At 50.1% G+C, this 15,751-nt stretch overlaps 1 protein-coding gene across 2 annotated transcripts in view; it reads right to left on the bottom strand.

Moving 5' to 3' along the window:
• Nucleotides 1–3,999: 3,999 nt before the first annotated feature.
• SCUBE3 (signal peptide, CUB domain and EGF like domain containing 3) overlaps nucleotides 4,000–15,751 on the bottom strand; it is a 33,224-nt gene continuing 21,472 nt past the window's right edge. Inside the window, exons 7-22 of one of the 2 annotated variants that reach the window (XM_036248649.1) lie at nucleotides 14,804–14,920; nucleotides 13,056–13,178; nucleotides 12,601–12,717; nucleotides 11,730–11,855; nucleotides 11,327–11,443; nucleotides 11,083–11,187; nucleotides 10,684–10,800; nucleotides 10,196–10,354; nucleotides 9,736–9,951; nucleotides 9,224–9,385; nucleotides 8,851–9,018; nucleotides 8,180–8,341; nucleotides 7,576–7,773; nucleotides 6,700–6,852; nucleotides 6,497–6,576; nucleotides 4,000–4,329 (exon numbers count right to left, since the gene is read on the bottom strand). In XM_036248649.1, the coding sequence (XP_036104542.1) occupies nucleotides 4,180–4,329; nucleotides 6,497–6,576; nucleotides 6,700–6,852; nucleotides 7,576–7,773; nucleotides 8,180–8,341; nucleotides 8,851–9,018; nucleotides 9,224–9,385; nucleotides 9,736–9,951; nucleotides 10,196–10,354; nucleotides 10,684–10,800; nucleotides 11,083–11,187; nucleotides 11,327–11,443; nucleotides 11,730–11,855; nucleotides 12,601–12,717; nucleotides 13,056–13,178; nucleotides 14,804–14,920 (2,270 nt within the window). In that variant the 3' untranslated portion in view covers nucleotides 4,000–4,179. The remainder of the gene's footprint in view (nucleotides 4,330–6,496; nucleotides 6,577–6,699; nucleotides 6,853–7,575; nucleotides 7,774–8,179; nucleotides 8,342–8,850; nucleotides 9,019–9,223; nucleotides 9,386–9,735; nucleotides 9,952–10,195; nucleotides 10,355–10,683; nucleotides 10,801–11,082; nucleotides 11,188–11,326; nucleotides 11,444–11,729; nucleotides 11,856–12,600; nucleotides 12,718–13,055; nucleotides 13,179–14,803; nucleotides 14,921–15,751) is intronic. The other variant, XM_036248650.1, reaches the window with a different exon arrangement.

Raw genomic sequence — 15,751 nt, 5'->3', positions numbered from 1 at the left:
AAAAATAGACAAAAGAGAGAAGCCTTTTCAAATTGTAAAACCATTAGGAATAAGATGGAAAAATGAGAAATATGGTTAAGTCCTGTGCAGAAGCCAGAAACACTGTCTCCTCAAAGCTTTTTCTAGCCCTAGGATAAGGTGTTGAGAGAGAGGAAAAGATTTCAGGCTGAGGAGTTTCATTTAGTATTTTAATAATAATAATTATAATAAAAAAGACAATACAAAATCCGAACATTTCTTTTTACAAGTTCAGATACATTTTTCCCCAAGTGCAAAATATTCTATGAACTGCATCATTTACTGTTTATTGTTGATTGTGTAGAAGATGCTTACTATATGGGCAACAGTGGAAGGCAGATATAAATAGAATATTTTGAGATTTCTTCTGCATTAAAAAAAAAGCCTCCCATATGATAATGATTATTCTGAAACTTCAACTCACACAAAATAAAGTTTTCAGTTTGTCCATACTGCTAGACTGTGTTGTCTAATAAACTGATAAAAAAACTGGGGATTCTATTCCCTCTAATATATTTTCTTAAAGGGTTCCTACTCCAAATAATGGCCCAAGGACAGGGTGTGATACCACTGAGACAGGTTGAACTTAAAAGATATCCTTGTGTTGTTTACTTCCACTTTTTTCTTACTGGGCTCAAGAAAGAAGCCAACCTGGTTAACATTATTTCCTGCTTATGGTCAGTTATCCTTTGTCTCCCTTCCCCTAATTTGAGCCTCTTATGTTGAGGTTAAGCAGCAAATACAAAAGTTCGAGTGCTCTGTAACATTTTCTGACATTGTAAGATATGAACTCCTTATCCACTCCAAAATCACCTCAAACAGGCATATTAAGAACATTGTTAAATATAAAGTTTCATTAGGGCCAAAAATCAGGGCTGTATTACTGAACTTTCAGCAATAATTCTTAGCCTCCACCACCTCAAACTAAACCAGTCCTGGGGAAATCTGAGCAGTCACAGCCTCTGGGCAGGTGGCAGCTCAAGTCCAGACTCTGGTCAGTTTTCTGCTGAGAGTTCCCTCAGGTTTAGGGAATGGCCCTGGTCTAATACATAAAGAGGAAGGCCAAGAAGTAAAAGGGATTACATGTTGCTGTGGCTGTAAATGCCTTTCTGATATGCATTACTTGGTGCTCAGAGCCCTGCAGAAATGGCTTCCCATTCCCAAAGTCAGATCAGGGCAGGTTTTGTAGTGATAAACAAAGCCTTACAGCATTGTGGCCCTGTAAACACATCCTGCAGAGTAGCCTGGGCTGATTTGTGAAGGATTCCCATTTACACCATCTTTCCACTTCCCCATACTGGTTAAATCCTCCTTTTCTGTCTGTAGGCCTAGAGAGTCCCTGAGTGTTGACTCCTTATTCAGTCCACTTAATCCCTAGGTTGATGCCCCAGGGCTGGCTTCCTCCATAGTTTCAGCAAGCAGCTTTGCTTGGGTTCTTAACCCCCCAATTTGGACAACCTAAATTAAAGTTGGTGGATGTTAGCAGGTCTTCACCTGCTCACCAAGATCTGTTTTGACATCAGTTAAGAAGCCTAGTGGTCTATATTTTCCATACTATGGAAATCATTTGCAGGTCCCAGAAACCATGGAATAAATGATTGAAGGAAGTATGTTTATACATGTATGGGATGACACGAAAGGAAGGGGGAAGCCAGACCCTGAGAGCATTGGGAAGCACTCTGACTGGTTTTCTTAAGAGATGCAGATGGTAGGGAGAGAGGAATCAGCTTCTGATGGAGAATCAGGATGGTCAAAGTTGATTAAAGCAGTTTTCATGGTATATCCTGGGAAGTATAGATACTTCCATTAAATGACCATTTCCCTGCTTGGAGGTAGCCATTTTGGATCTTTATAGTGACACCCTCGTTGATCCAGAGAGACAAAGACAGCCAGACATTCCACCCCTAAGCAGCTTGGTGTTGGCTAATGGATATGAGGGGATCTAGCTGTGACACTGGCTACCTATTCTCTAAGGCTGTTTGTTTTGTTTTGGCTGGTGAATGCTACTGATTGGGGAAAGTTGTGTGTGTGTGTGTGGGGGGGGTCGTCAGCCTTCTTTATTTAGTGTTGCTTCTTGGGTTTGGGGAGCAGTAGCCTGGGACAGTCACTTAGAAATAAATACTAAGTAATCAATTGGTAGCCTTTGAATAGGACTACAGCTTTGGGGGAACTAGATGGAGTAGATGGAAAATAATTTTACAGGCAGCAGTGGATTGAGAGTGGAGTGTGCAGGATCTGGACTTGATTTTTCTTCCTTTTGAAAAGCAGTATTTAAGGAAGCTAGGCTTGAAGTCAACTCCAAGAGGGAATGGCCAAGGTCAGGCAAACAATTTCATGCCTGGATAACTGTCCTGTTCTTGGCTTCCTCAGCCTTGTCTCTGGCCTCAAGGCCCTGAGACAGCCCATCCCCAGGGAGCTGATTTGTCCTCTTCAATGTGTACACCAGGGGGAAACAGGAGGAAGACAGGGAAAAGATGCAAGGTTTCCCTCTTGAGGTGGAGAATCACCAATTCCATCGGCTTCTACAATCATGAGGTCCATACTGAATCCATGGAGAGGCATAGGGATAGCAGGATTGGTTTAGCAAACACAGGTCCCTCTCCTTCCTACTCCACAAAGTCCCCAGAATTACATCAGGTGCCTCTGAACTACAGCCCTGGGTTACCCATGCTGAAGGCTCAGATCTTTTGGCGCAGGGACAACACTTAACCAACTGAGCCACACCCGCCAGGGCTGCTCAGGATGTCTTGATGGCCACTAGTTGAGAGTAGAGACAGATCAGATGCTCCAGCACTCAAAGTTCATGAGATTCAAACCCTTTTTCTTCACTCCAAACATATACTCTTCTGTCTTGGGCAGCTATAAATAGGGTTGTTCTAATAGAGGAGAAAGAAACAAAAACGAAAAACAAAACCAGAAAACAAAAACCCCTCCCCCTAGACAACATAGACTTAAAATGATTGCACTTATTAGATGTGGACAGGGTGGGCAGAAGACTTGCCAAGTGCACACACACTCCTCTTGCTACCCACAGCCTGGGGCCAGAGGTAGGTGGCTCTGGACTGGCTGCAGAGTTGGGGTCCTCTTTGGTGGAGCCCACAAGCCATCTGGGGCTATAAGGGAAAGACAACTCTGGGGTAAGGCCCAGGCTGGCTTCCACTTAGCAGCCATGTTTCTTTAAGGACAATACTTAGCAAGGGGAGTTGGGCTCCCCCAGGGAGCACTCAGGTGAGGGTGAGGGGATGGCTGGGCCAGAGAGGACAAGTAAGAAAAGGGATTAGTTTTGAGGCTGGTTTCCAGTTGTTCTGTAGTCTAGTCCTTTAGCTGATATAATTTATTTTTCTTTGTGATGCTTTAGAACCTGGTTTCTGTCCTGCAGAGCTAGTCTTTTCTCTTGGGGAGTGACAGCAGCACTTTCAACATGGTGATGCCTGCTGCTCTTCCCCATTCAGCAGGTGTCCACTAGCCTAGTGGTGTGGGCGTTCTGTAAGCCCTCATGGATTGGACCCCAGGCAGATGTGGGAGAAGTGGAGGAGCTGCAGACTGTGTGGGCAGTCCAGGGCTCAAGCCCTGTGCCCCAGAGGACCAGTGCTAGCATTAAGCCTGTAAGTCAATGGCTTCTTTGGCTGAACCCTGGGCTGTTAGAATCACCTGGGGGGCACAGCCAGGGGACATTTTGGCTCCTGACTAGTAAGGCACAACCTTATAATGGCAGAAGCCCCTCTTCCCCCTCCCCATTCCCCAGTAGACTCACTTCTTTCTTGGACCTCTAGCATTCTTCCAAGCTGATGGGCTTAGGGATGTGAGCTGGTAAAATGGGCAGTGTGGCTGGGGAGGGGATAGGTACTGTTCCTTCACCCCTCAGGGGGAATAGAGCCAGTACTGAATGGCTTTTCCAGGGAGTGTGTGGGAAAGGGAACACAGGAGAGAGGTAGGTAGAGAGAGAGAAAAAGAGGGAGAGGGAGAGGGAGAGAGAAAGGCAGAGAGACAAGGAAAAGAAGCTAGAGAGACAGAAAGGGAGAGTTCTTGGTCTATATAGATTTTTTTTTTTTTCCTCTAAAAAGAAAGAGGAGAGAGTTCCTCATCTGAGGGTGGGGGCTGCTGGCATTGAGGACTGAGGAGTCTGGGGTTTTCAAAACCTGGGTCTTGGACATAGGGGCACTATTTGTAGGGCCTCAGGAAGCTGGAAACTTTGGAGCGGAGCAGCTTGATGAAGGATTTTGGCAGCATCTCCTTGTGCTTTTCTGTGTACTTGAAGTAGTTCTGGGGGTGAGCCAGCACCTCAAAGAAGGCCTTGATGAGCTTCTTGTCCTGCAGAGGATGGCAGGTGGCAATGTCAGTATCCGCGGTGGGATAGAGGAACCGTAGCCTCAACTCAGCAGCAGCCCCTCTTGATGTCTAATAGGCATACTCAGAGGTGAACTGGATCCCCATCCCCACTGCCTGTTCCCTTTTAGAAATCTACAGCTCAGTCAGTGGCAGCCCCATCCTTCCATTGCTCAGGTCCCAGTCCTTAGAGCCATCCTTGACTCCTCCTTTTTGCTCACAACCACAGCAAGTCCTGTTGATTCAACTTTCAAAATATATCCAGAGTCTGACCACTTCTCACTGTCTCCACAGCTAGCACCCTGTCCATCATCTCTCATTTGGACTATTGCCAGAGCCTCCTAACTGGTCTCCATGCTTCCATCTACCCTGTGCTTCTAGACTGTTCTCCCCCACACCAGCCAGAATGGCTTTCTTTTATTTTTAATTAGGTAATCTCCTTTTCCCATTCAAAACACTTTTCTGCTTCTTGTCACTCAGTAAAGCTGAGTCCCTTGCATGGCCCTTAGGTAGAGTGTGATTTGTGCCCTGTTCTCTCTCCTCCATCCCCCCTTGACTCGTTCTTATTTTGCTGAGCCACACTGGCCTCAACGTTCTTAAACATGCCACACTGCTCCCATGCTCCTTAGCTTGGAACGCTCCTCTCTTGATTATTTGATGGGTAGTCCTTTACCTCATTCAGATCTCTTTCAAGAGGCCTTCCCTGACCACCTGGCTGAAATAGCAATGTGATGTGGCGAAAGCCTACTAGGTGCCAGGCACTGTGCATTACGACATAGATCATCCAGCTTCTGGCCAGTGTTCTTTCCATTGCATCAGCAGATTTTAAAATAAGGGGTGAGGCTTCCAACCTCTCATCCCCACTTTAATCAAAACAGCTCCACTACTTTATGCATTAGAGTTCCATATTCCATAGCACATTTGAAATAGGGTTCAGATGCTTTAAAAATTATTTAAAAACCATTGCTGAAATTATATTCTTTGCAGTCTACAAGTTTTAGGAGATTTTTTGTCATCAATGTCCATTATTTTGATGATAATACAAAACTTATTAACCATAGAGACAAACTTTTTTTTTTTTTTTTTTTTTATCCTCACCCGAGGACATTTTTTGTTCAGGTAGAGCGGGAGGGAGAGAGAGAGGGAGAGAGAGAGAGAGAGAGAAACATCCATGTGAAAGGGACACATCGACAGGCTGCCACCCTCACGACCAACCAGGGCCGGGGACAAACTGCAACTGAGGTACATGCCCTTAGCGGGAACCGAACCCGGGTCTCTCGGGACCGCAGGCCAACGCTCTAACCGCTGAGCCAAACCGGCCAGGGCGAGACAAACTTTTTTTAAAATTAATAATTTATGAAGGACTGTGACTGTAGTTTCTTAAATAAGATTTTCTCATACTGGGGCCACACGACCCAGGTGTCTAGTCCATTCTTCAATGCTGGAAACATTTCTTTCCCCTTAAAACAGGCATATACTGAATTAACTGAGAAAACGCTGTGCTAAGCTAATTTTCTGTGGGAGCCAAGGAGGGAGTAAGGGAAGAAAGGGACTTACGCAAAAGCATCTTTCTTTTTTTTTTTAAATCCTCAACTTGAGGATATTTTTCCATTTATCTTCAGATAGAGTGGAAGGGTGGAGAGGGGGGAGAGAGAGAGAGAGAGAGAGAAACATTGATATGAGAGAGACACCAACTGGTCGCCTCCCACATGACCCTGACCAGGGCCAGGGACCGAACCACAACCGAGGTACGTGCCCTTGACTGGAATCGAACCCACAACTCTTTGGTCCCACGGGCCGATGCTCTAACCGCTGAGCAAAATGGGCCAGGGCAAAAAGCATCTTTCTACACCTCATTTTCCCTACACTTTTTGATGGAAGAGGTAGGGGACATTTCATCTCCTCATCTTCCCTTTGTTTTCCCCCAAGATGTGGGTGATACTACAGTCCATGGGCTTAGGCTTAAATCCCAGCTTAACCTCTGGGCAACTTCTGTAATTCTCTGTGCCTCGTTTTTCATTTGTAAGGTGGGAATGATGAAAGTACCTAATTTGTAGAGCTATTGCATGTATCAAATGAGAACTTTTATGTAAGCACATAGCATATTGGTTTCACATTGTTACATGTTCATTAAATGTTGGCTATCACTTGCCTTTAAAATCTCCTGGTGGTTTTCAGATGCATAGAGCCGGCCATCTCGCACAATGTCTTCTACCAGCTGCTCATAGTCCTCTGCAAAGTCAATCAAGGGAAGGCGCTTAGGGGTAGGAACCCTTTTGTTCCCGTAGCTGCCACCCAAGGCCCATAAGCCTCCCCTTTGTCACCCACCTCCCTGGCTCTCCTGCCCTTGCTCACCATCATAGGTAACATAGGGGATCTGAAAGCCACGGGCACTGTTGGCCTCACTTGTCTTGAAGTTGATCCAGAGCTTCCTGGAGCGTGCTGTGAAGGCTATGGGGCGCTCATAGGTCTGGCAGGTCTCATACGTGGTAATGGAGGATGGGGAGGCTGGGAAGGTAAGCAGCATGTCAGAAGAGCAGCAGGGCAGACTACACAAACCCTCCTGGATAGAGGGCCGTGGGAGAAGGAATCATGCTGAGAGGCTGTGCCCTATGCATGCACCCCCCCACACATATATACATATTGTCTCCCACCACCCTGGGCTTGTTCCACAACTCCTCTTTGACATCCTGACACTCACAAGAGTGTAAGAAATTTGACATTTAAATGAATAGAACAGCAAAAATGCTAGAATAGGACGTGACACATGTAACACCACTAGTTCTAGTCCCTAGTCACTAGTTGCAGTCTACAAGTTTTAGGAGATTTTTTGTCATCAATGTCCATTATTTTGATGATAATACAAAACTTATTAACCATAGAGACAAACTTTTTTTTTTTTATCCTCACCCGAGGACATTTTTTGTTCAGGTAGAGCGGGAGGGAGAGAGAGAGGGAGAGAGAGAGAGAGAGAGAAACATCCATGTGAAAGGGACACATCGACAGGCTGCCACCCTCACGACCAACCAGGGCCGGGGACAAACTGCAACCGAGGCTTTCTTAACTTTGCTTTTCACCGAACATGTAACATCATTGCTGTTTTCCTTGATTAGCCTCTCTCCTTCCAGGGCCTCCCTTGCCACTGCCCCAATTCTTCCTGAACCAATTCTCTCTCTCCCTCCTAACCAGACTTGGAGGGCCCTGCCCTGGCCCAGCTCTGCGGCCACCCACAGTTCTTTCTCATGACGAGGACGTCCCCGCACTCGTCTTCAGATGGCAGGAAGATCTCTGGTACCACGATAAGGATCTTGCGCTTGGGTGGGGGGTTGATGTTCCAGACGCACTCTACGCCGGCTGGGTAGTTGCCTGGGTAGTTGGGGGACTCGATGTAGCCAGTAAACTCACCCAGCTCCCCACCACACTGACGATCTGTAGCCAAGGGACAAGAGACAGAGTAAGAAAGAGAAGCAAAGTCAGTGAGGAAATGGGTTGGGGAAACTGAAGAGTTCTGCAGTGGAAATCAGACCCATGTAGGTAGTAACCTTCCTAGCTCATCATCCATCCTCCAAGTTCTGGGTCCACCTTCCCTCCTGCTCTTTTAGTACGTTCTTATCTCACCTCACCTGTCTGCCTCCCATTACCTGTCTCTAGGGAGAGAGTGCTACAGGGCCCAGCCCAGCAACTGGTCTTGAGACTGAGTGGGTTGGGGAAAGATGAAGGATGGGACTTTCCTGCCCATCCACTCCCCAGCCCTGCTCCCTGTTGGTTTACTCTCCCAAGCCCATTGCTCCCAGGCCTATTTAACCCCCTTTCTACAGCCTGGCCTGCCACATACTCTTGCACTGGGTTACACTGGTAGAGCCATCGAAGTCAGTGCTTGTGTTTCCTGGACAGCGGGTGCAGAAGTTCTGACGGAAGTCAGGCTGATAGGACCCCATGGCACAGCGGATGCAGCGATGGATACTGGTGTTATAGTAGTGCCCAGGGGAGCACTGGACTGCAAGCAAGGGGGAAAGGGAGGCGTTAAGGTTGCAGGCAAGTGCGAGTTCTGGGACATGGGATGGGCAGGACACATTCATCCTGGAGAATCAGGAGACTGAAGACACCAAAGCTTCTTCCAGAGTACCAACCTCTCCTAGTCAGGCCAGAGTTTATGGCCAGGGAAAAACAAACTTGACAAAGTGGTTGGCTCTAGTGCCCATCCTTTCCTTCCAGGCACTGAGCAGTGCTGAACCTGTACAGAAACTCATCGTAGTGCTGAGGGAACAGTGCCACCAGCTCTCCAAAGCAGAGGGATAACTGGCACTGTAATTCCCCAGTTCCCAGGCTTGTGGCAAGGCAGGATGATCCTATGGGGAGGATGGTGGTTAGTCAGGCAGCTGAGCCTTTCTTGGTTTGGGCATGGTTGTGGTGCAACAAACGTGGTTCTACTCTGGGGACTTGGAGAGTGTTCTGGGGAGTAGTTGGGGTAGGGGGTTTTCCTGGTGGCGTGAGTAGCCTCCTCACCTTTGGTGTCACAGTCTTGGAAAGAGATGGCACCCTCATGCTTGGTGGTGAGGCCCCCACCACATGGAAAGCACAGAGTCCGTCCAGCTTCAGGTTGGTAGGTGCCACGTGGACATGGCTGACAGGGCTTGAACCCATCTACAGAGTGTTGGCCAGGTGAACACTGACCTGCAATGAAACAAGGGCCCAACTCTGATGGGGATGATCCTGGTCATCCCTTTGGGGTCACCCAGTCTCAGGGGACAGAGGTACACAAACAGGATGTTGACTAGGAGAGTAGCCTGGAGCCTGGGCCTGCCCTTGGGAAATCCCATGCCCATGGGCATCCCAGTGCCCACCCTACCCCACTCTGCATTGTTTGTTCCCCTGGCACCTGCACATGTGGTGACGTTGGTGGCTCCAAGAGGCCCGTGGGCATCACTCCCCGGGCAAAGGTCGCAGGAGAGCTGCCCTTCTCTCTCCTGGAAGGTGCCCGCTGGGCATGGCACACACTGCTCCGTCTGGCCGTGGTAATACGTTCCCTGCGGGCAGCTGACTGAGGGAGAGTCGGCTGTGCTAGCCACCCACCCCCCTATTTCCCACCACCCAGGCCTGGGACTCCCCTTCCCACTACCCCAGATTTAAGGAGAATCTCCTTATCTAGAAACAGATAGAGTCCTGCTTGGAAGAGTCAGGGGCCAAAGCCATGTGCAGGCGGGTTGGTGGCCCTACCTGTTGTCTAGATTTCAGCCTGGGACCAGGGAGGAGAGGATGATGGGCAGGAGGGTCTTGTCTGCCTCACAATTTGAGAGATGCAGCTGAGGCCATAAAGTAGCCTGCTCTGAGCCAGGCCCAACCTGGGCCTTTCCATTCCCGTACTGCCTATATCCCAACTAGCTCCCTTACCACACTTGGCCCCAGCGCGGTGCTGCCCGGGTCTACAGGCCTCCACCAGCTCGGCTCGCTCCCCAGCTACCGGGCCAGGCTTGTGGGCCAGCTCATAATCAAGGCCTGCCAGGCGCAGGAGGAAGCGGTCCTGGTTGATAGACTTTCTAAGCATCTTCAGGGACCCTTTCAGCCGTCGTTCCATTCGCTGTCGGAGGCAGGGCAGCCCACAGCCAGCTGGTGGTGGATGGTGGTATAAGTCAGAGAAGGAAGAGAAGAAAGAGTGGCTCTGAGCAGGAAGGCAAGGGAGCAAAGCTAGAAGCTATGGGTAAGAGGGACTGGCTCCTGGGCTTGGCACTAGGTAGGGTCTGCTCCTAGTACAGGCTCTACCCTTCCCTTTGCTGTTGAGATCTATGGTTTCCCTGCCTCCCTCTGCCCCCGCCCCCCTTCGGCCCTCCTTCAACAGTACTCCCAGTCCCACCTGTGGTTTCTTCGGCTCTGACCTCTGCCTCCAGTTCCAGGGTGAGCCGAGTGACTTCCTTGCCTGGAGGGGTCCGGGCCCTCCGGCCCTTGCCCTTCCGAGAGGAGTCACACTTGAGGTGGATGAAGGTGACCTGGCAGTCAGAGCAGGGCGCACCACCTGGGGGAAAGGCCTTGTCAATCCCTGGGCACCCCCTGGGCAGAGGGAAAGTTCTCACTCCCAGCTCTTACCCTCCACCCCAAGCCAGACAAACCTTGCTGGATCTCTGACTGCAACCATCTCAGTTCTCTTTTAGTCTAGGATACTAATTAGTTGGTGTGGGGAATATCCTAGGACTTCTTTGGGCTCTGTGCCTAAATTGCTTTTGCCCCTGCTCTTTCTAGAGTTCAGGGTGCCAGTGGATTTTTGGAGATCTCACTAAGCAGAGGAGTTGATTGAGGGGTGGGAAGGGCCAGACAACCTACTGAAGTGGGGTCCCCAGTCCAAACCTGGCCCCAGGATTCTGCTGGCCTCCTCCATTTTGCCTTTGTTTCGCAGGTGCAAACGGCATTTGGCGTCCTTGATCTTGAAGGAGGCCCGCTGTTTAACCGACAGCGCTGCAGCCTCTAGAGGGATGGTAGAAGCTCAGCAGAGCCTGGGGGCCCCGGGGTGGGGTGAGGGCTGCTGGGGAGCATGTTGAGAAGCTGGGCAATAAGCCAGGGGCTTGGCTGGAGGAGAGGGATTACAAAAGCCAAGGCGATCAGATGTTAGGGGAAGAGGGAGCAAGGCAGCAGGGCTGGAGAATTTAAGGGGATCCAGAAAAAAGTAAGGCCAGGGGGGTTAATGAAGAAGAGAAATAGGGGTAAGTAAGAGAGTGGGTGGGAACAGGCCTCTAGGCTGATGCTCACCATGGCAGTGGTTGGTGTTTGTGCTGTTCCCGGTATGGCCAGCTCGGGCTGGAGCAGCCCTGGGGCTGGGGGTGCCGCAGCTCACCGTGAAGCCATTTTCAGACTCTGAGAGAAGGGGGCTGTCACAGCTCTGACCTGCCCCCCAGAACACTCACTGGTTGGACATCTCTAAGGGGAGCAGAGTTGCTGCCTGAACAGCCAGTCTTCCCTCCCCACCAGCCCTCCAGCAACCTCTTCTATGTACCTGGCAAAAACCGGGCCCGGGAGGGGCAGGTCAAGGCACAGGTGTCCTTCTTGCCAGAACGGTTGCAGCTGAGCATGGCTTTTGAGGCACCAGGACTGCTGTGACACTTTACTGGCTCTAGGAAGGGGAGAGAAGCCTGAGGAGGAGAGGGCCTCTGTTCCCACCCTCCCCCTCAGTTGGGTAATTTGGAGGAAGAGAATTAGTACATGCAGAATTGTAATTGTACACAGAGACTTAATAAAGGGATTAAATTATTATTTACTGGAAACTTCATGTCTCTAACTCAAACAGCTACATTCTCCACCCCCTACTACCCTCACACTTTCCTCAACATGGATCACCTCACTTTCCAGAACCCCTGAAACTGTAATGCCAGCTGCGGCCAGCAGAGGGCGCTGCCCACCTGTGCAATCCTTCCCATTCCAGTGCAGCCGGCCCTGGCCTGCTGGGCAGGTACACTGGTAGCTGCCAGGAGTGTTGACACAGCCAAAGCGACAACCTCCCCGGTTGATGCTGCACTCATCCACATCTGGGAAGGAGTAGGAAGACACAGACAAACAATGGTGGAGGAGGAGAAGGAGCCAGGGAGTGGGCAGTAAGGACCTTTGGTTAGGACCAGACATTTCAAGATGACTACTGGACTGAGAGGAGCTCAAACTGAAGACCTTTCTTTATCTCTGTCCACAGTCAAAAGAATGATTGAGCCCTAGCCAGTGTGGCTCAGAAGTTAGAATGTTGGCCTGGGAACCAAAGGGTTGCAGGTTCAATTCCTGGTTAAGGGCATGTACTTGAGTTGTGGGTTCAATCTCCAGCTCCAGTTGGAGAACGTGCAGGAGGCAACCAGTTGATGGGAGGCAACCAACTGATGTTTCTCTCTCTCTCTCTCTCTTTCTCCGACCCTTCCACTCAATCTAAAATCAATGAAAAAATATCCTCGGGTGAGGAGTAACAAAAAGAAAACAAACAAACAAAAAACCCCACAAAAGTATTGAGAAGGGGCCAAACTGATGAGCTTTTCAAAGCCTCCCACTCCTACCTAACAATGGAGTCAAGGGAAAGTGATGGGGAGGGAAGATAGAAAATTTGGAGGCAGGATGTTATTCCCTGATACCTGGTACCCAGTTGTCTTAATTCCTCCCATTTCATCACAATGGGTGCAGACATGGCACGTGTACTGGGATGGCCATAGACACAAGCCAACTTGGGCTTGTTCAGTTGAAAGGGGAGAAGGGGAGAAGGGCCTGTTGGCTGAGGGCCCAGATTTGCTGCCTTACCCCCACAGTGGGTGACACCGTACAGCAGGAAGCCGTGATGGCACAGGCACTGGAAGCTTCCCGGCGTGTTGACACATATGTGGTCACAGGTTCGATCAAAAGAACACTCGTCTATATCTGAAAGAACAAGGATTCAAGCCACTGAATCTGCCTTGGGGGACTTGACCCTGGGACCCCTTATTCAGGTGAAGGGCTCAAGTGAGAGGCTTTGGCTTTCCCCTTAAATTGAAAGTCTCTACTCATGGCCCAGCCCTAGAATCAGTGATTCAGCAATGCCTACCCATCCCCTCTGCCCCCTCCACTTAGGAGTCCTTGGAGTCAGGAACTGTGAGATCCAATGCCTGTGGATCAGGGCCATTATGTGTGGTTAGGCAGGTCAGACCCTGCCAAGGATATAAACTGGGGTGAAATCCATCCCTCACTCCTTGCCAGGCCATGTGCCCCTGTCTGCTCACCCTGGCAGTTCCTCTCATTGATGAGAAGCTTATAGCCCTTCTTGCAGCTGCATTCAAAGCTGCCCACCGTGTTGCGGCAAATGTGGTCGCAGCCACCATTGTTCAGGCGGCACTCGTCTATGTCTGGGAAGCAGGACAAAGTAGAGAAAATCAAAGGTAATACTGAAAGCTGGAGGCAAACAAGGATACGAGATCCCTCCCTCCCTCACAGGCAGAATCAAGGAGAGCCCTGAGCCTCCCCCTTCTGACTTTCTCTCTTCCCTATCTGTTTCTTCCCCGTTCAGGGGATGAAACTGTTCCATTAGCAACACCTTTCCTCAGGCTGAGTCCTCTTAGAAGGGGACAAATGGGAACCAGAGTCAGGCCCTCAGGGAACTGCCTGGGGCAGGAAGTAGGTGGGCATTTGTAATCCTTGCCCTTCACTCTGCTACTGATGGCCCTTCCCCAAAGGCTGGTGGATAGTTTATTCCTTTCCTGCCCCATCCCCGCCTGTCACAGGAGCCCGCAGGGTGGGTGAGGAGGTGGCACTGAGAGGTGGAGATTCAAAGGGGCAGCTCTTCAGAGAGGAGAAGCCAGTGAATGAGGCTGGGTAGCTGATGGGGGAGGGGGGAGGGCCAGGCAGGGGGCTGGACTGGGAGAGATCTGGAGAGACTCAGGCCTGAGGCAGCTTTCAGCACTAGGAAGGGAAAGGGGGGTGGGGGTGGGGGTGAGCGGCTTCCTTCCTGAGGTCAAGTTCCCCAAGCTGGTGGCAGACAGGACCCAGGCTACTCACCCCTACTTGGGGGAGGGGGCAGGGAGGGCAGCCTTCCACTTCACTCTTAGCATACCTGTCAACAGTCCTTCCCAGCAGGAAACCTCTCAACTCTGGCTGTCTGACCTGCTGCCCCAGCCCTCCCCCATCCTCTGCCAGCTGTTGGGCCAAAAGACACAAAGAATGAGCCCAGTCCTCCTTCCAGTCCTTACTCTTTGTGACCAGGGAATACAGCCCTGATGAATCCTTATTTTCAGTATGGCTACCCTCCACTCCCCAACTTTTCCTGTACACTTGGCTAATTAAAGGGGGGGAAATCGAATGGGCAATGTGGGAAATTATACCATAATAACAGCTAACAAAGTGTTTATCATTTGTCAGGAACTATTCTAAGTACTTTATAATTTACATATAACTCATTTAATCCTAATAACACTCTGCAAGCACCATCGCTGTGGTGAAAACTCAGATACAAAGACACTAAGTAACTTGCCCAGGGTCACAGAGCCAATAAGAGGCAGAGCTGAGGTCTGAACCCAGCAGCCAGGCTCCAGCATTAGTGTTTCCAACAGCTACCTTCTTCTCCCTCTGACCAGTATAGCCTTTCCACAGGGAAGGTCTTGGGAATGTGGGATAAGAAGGTTGTGGAACATGCTTGTGACTTCCTGCTTACACAAGGCTCAAATAACCTTCTAGACGCAGGGACAAATGTAAATGGCATGTTCATTAACCAAGAGGGTTAGAGATCTGTAGGGGATAGGAATGAGAGTAGGGAAAACATAGTGTAGGGGCAGAGGCACTAAAGAACTGGCTGGACTTCTGTGCCCCTTGAACTGAGATGGGAGAGGTGGACAGGAGACAGTCCTTAGTTAAGACCTTAGTCCTTTATAATTAGGATGGCCTCCAGGGGCATAGGAGGTTTGGTCCCATAGTAGGTACCCTATCTCAGATCCCACTTCAGCCCCTTACCCCCCTCCTGCCCTCAGAAAGCCCTTACCTTTGCAGGTCTTCCTGTCTGGCTGCAGCATGAAGCCCACAGGGCAGCTGCAGTGGACACCGGTTGCTGCATCGTGGCACTTACTGTCGCAGCCCCCATTGTTGACAGCACAGGTCTCTGTTTAGGAGGGAGGTGGGGGATGGTAATCAGGTTATCAGCCTGGAGGAGCCCCAAACTCTAGAGAGCACAGAGGCCCGAGGGAAGAGGGAAGGCCTCGGCTGCCTCCCTGTGCTTTAGAAGGAGCATTAAGCGGAGGCTCCCAGCCCCCATCCCCTCACAAGTGCAGCCAAGCAGTCCACATCCCTGCCCCCTACTTGATTGAAACAAGGTGGACAGCAGTGAGGCAGGTACAAGCCAGAGCTGTCAGGCAGGAATGTGCTGAGGGGTGGAGGAGGTGGAGAGGGGAGGGTGCAAGGAGGGATGAGCGCAGTCGCTACCAGGGAATAAGGATAGACAGGAGTTTCCTCCTCTTTCCATCGACTATCTCGGGTGGGTGGGGGGGTCATGGTGGGATACTCTTGGGAAGAGTGAGCCTGGTGAGTCCTAAGACAGCTGATGCCCATCAATTCATCTTCCCCTTCCTCTCTACCCAACTGTCTTAAGAAAGATCCCAGTTCAAGGATTGAATGACTGTCCTCAGAAAAGAAGGCACAGTCATTTCCCAGCCCCTTCCAGGCTACTTCTAGCTCCTCCTGAGCCCTCCTTTTAGTACCAGATGGAGATAAGCTGGCTGTTCTGTTGTTTTACTTTCCTAATGGGAAGGGGGAGGTGAGGGGGCAAAAGAAGAAAAATCAGAGAAGGAGGGGTATAAGAAGGTAGGTCAAAGAGGGAGAGAACCTGAGCTGTCTCTTCTATTGCCCCCTCCTGACTGGTAAATTCTCCCTTTGCTGAGAGGTCAGAGTAGGGGTGTATGGATGGGCCACTCTCCCTATTTTCTGAATTCAGAGC

The sequence above is a fragment of the Molossus molossus genome, unplaced genomic scaffold (assembly GCF_014108415.1).
Source record: "Molossus molossus isolate mMolMol1 unplaced genomic scaffold, mMolMol1.p scaffold_m16_p_8, whole genome shotgun sequence".
NCBI lineage: Eukaryota > Metazoa > Chordata > Mammalia > Chiroptera > Molossidae > Molossus > Molossus molossus.
The sequence above is the reverse complement of the archived record's forward strand: the minus strand, read 5'-3'. Positions and strand labels throughout refer to the sequence as shown.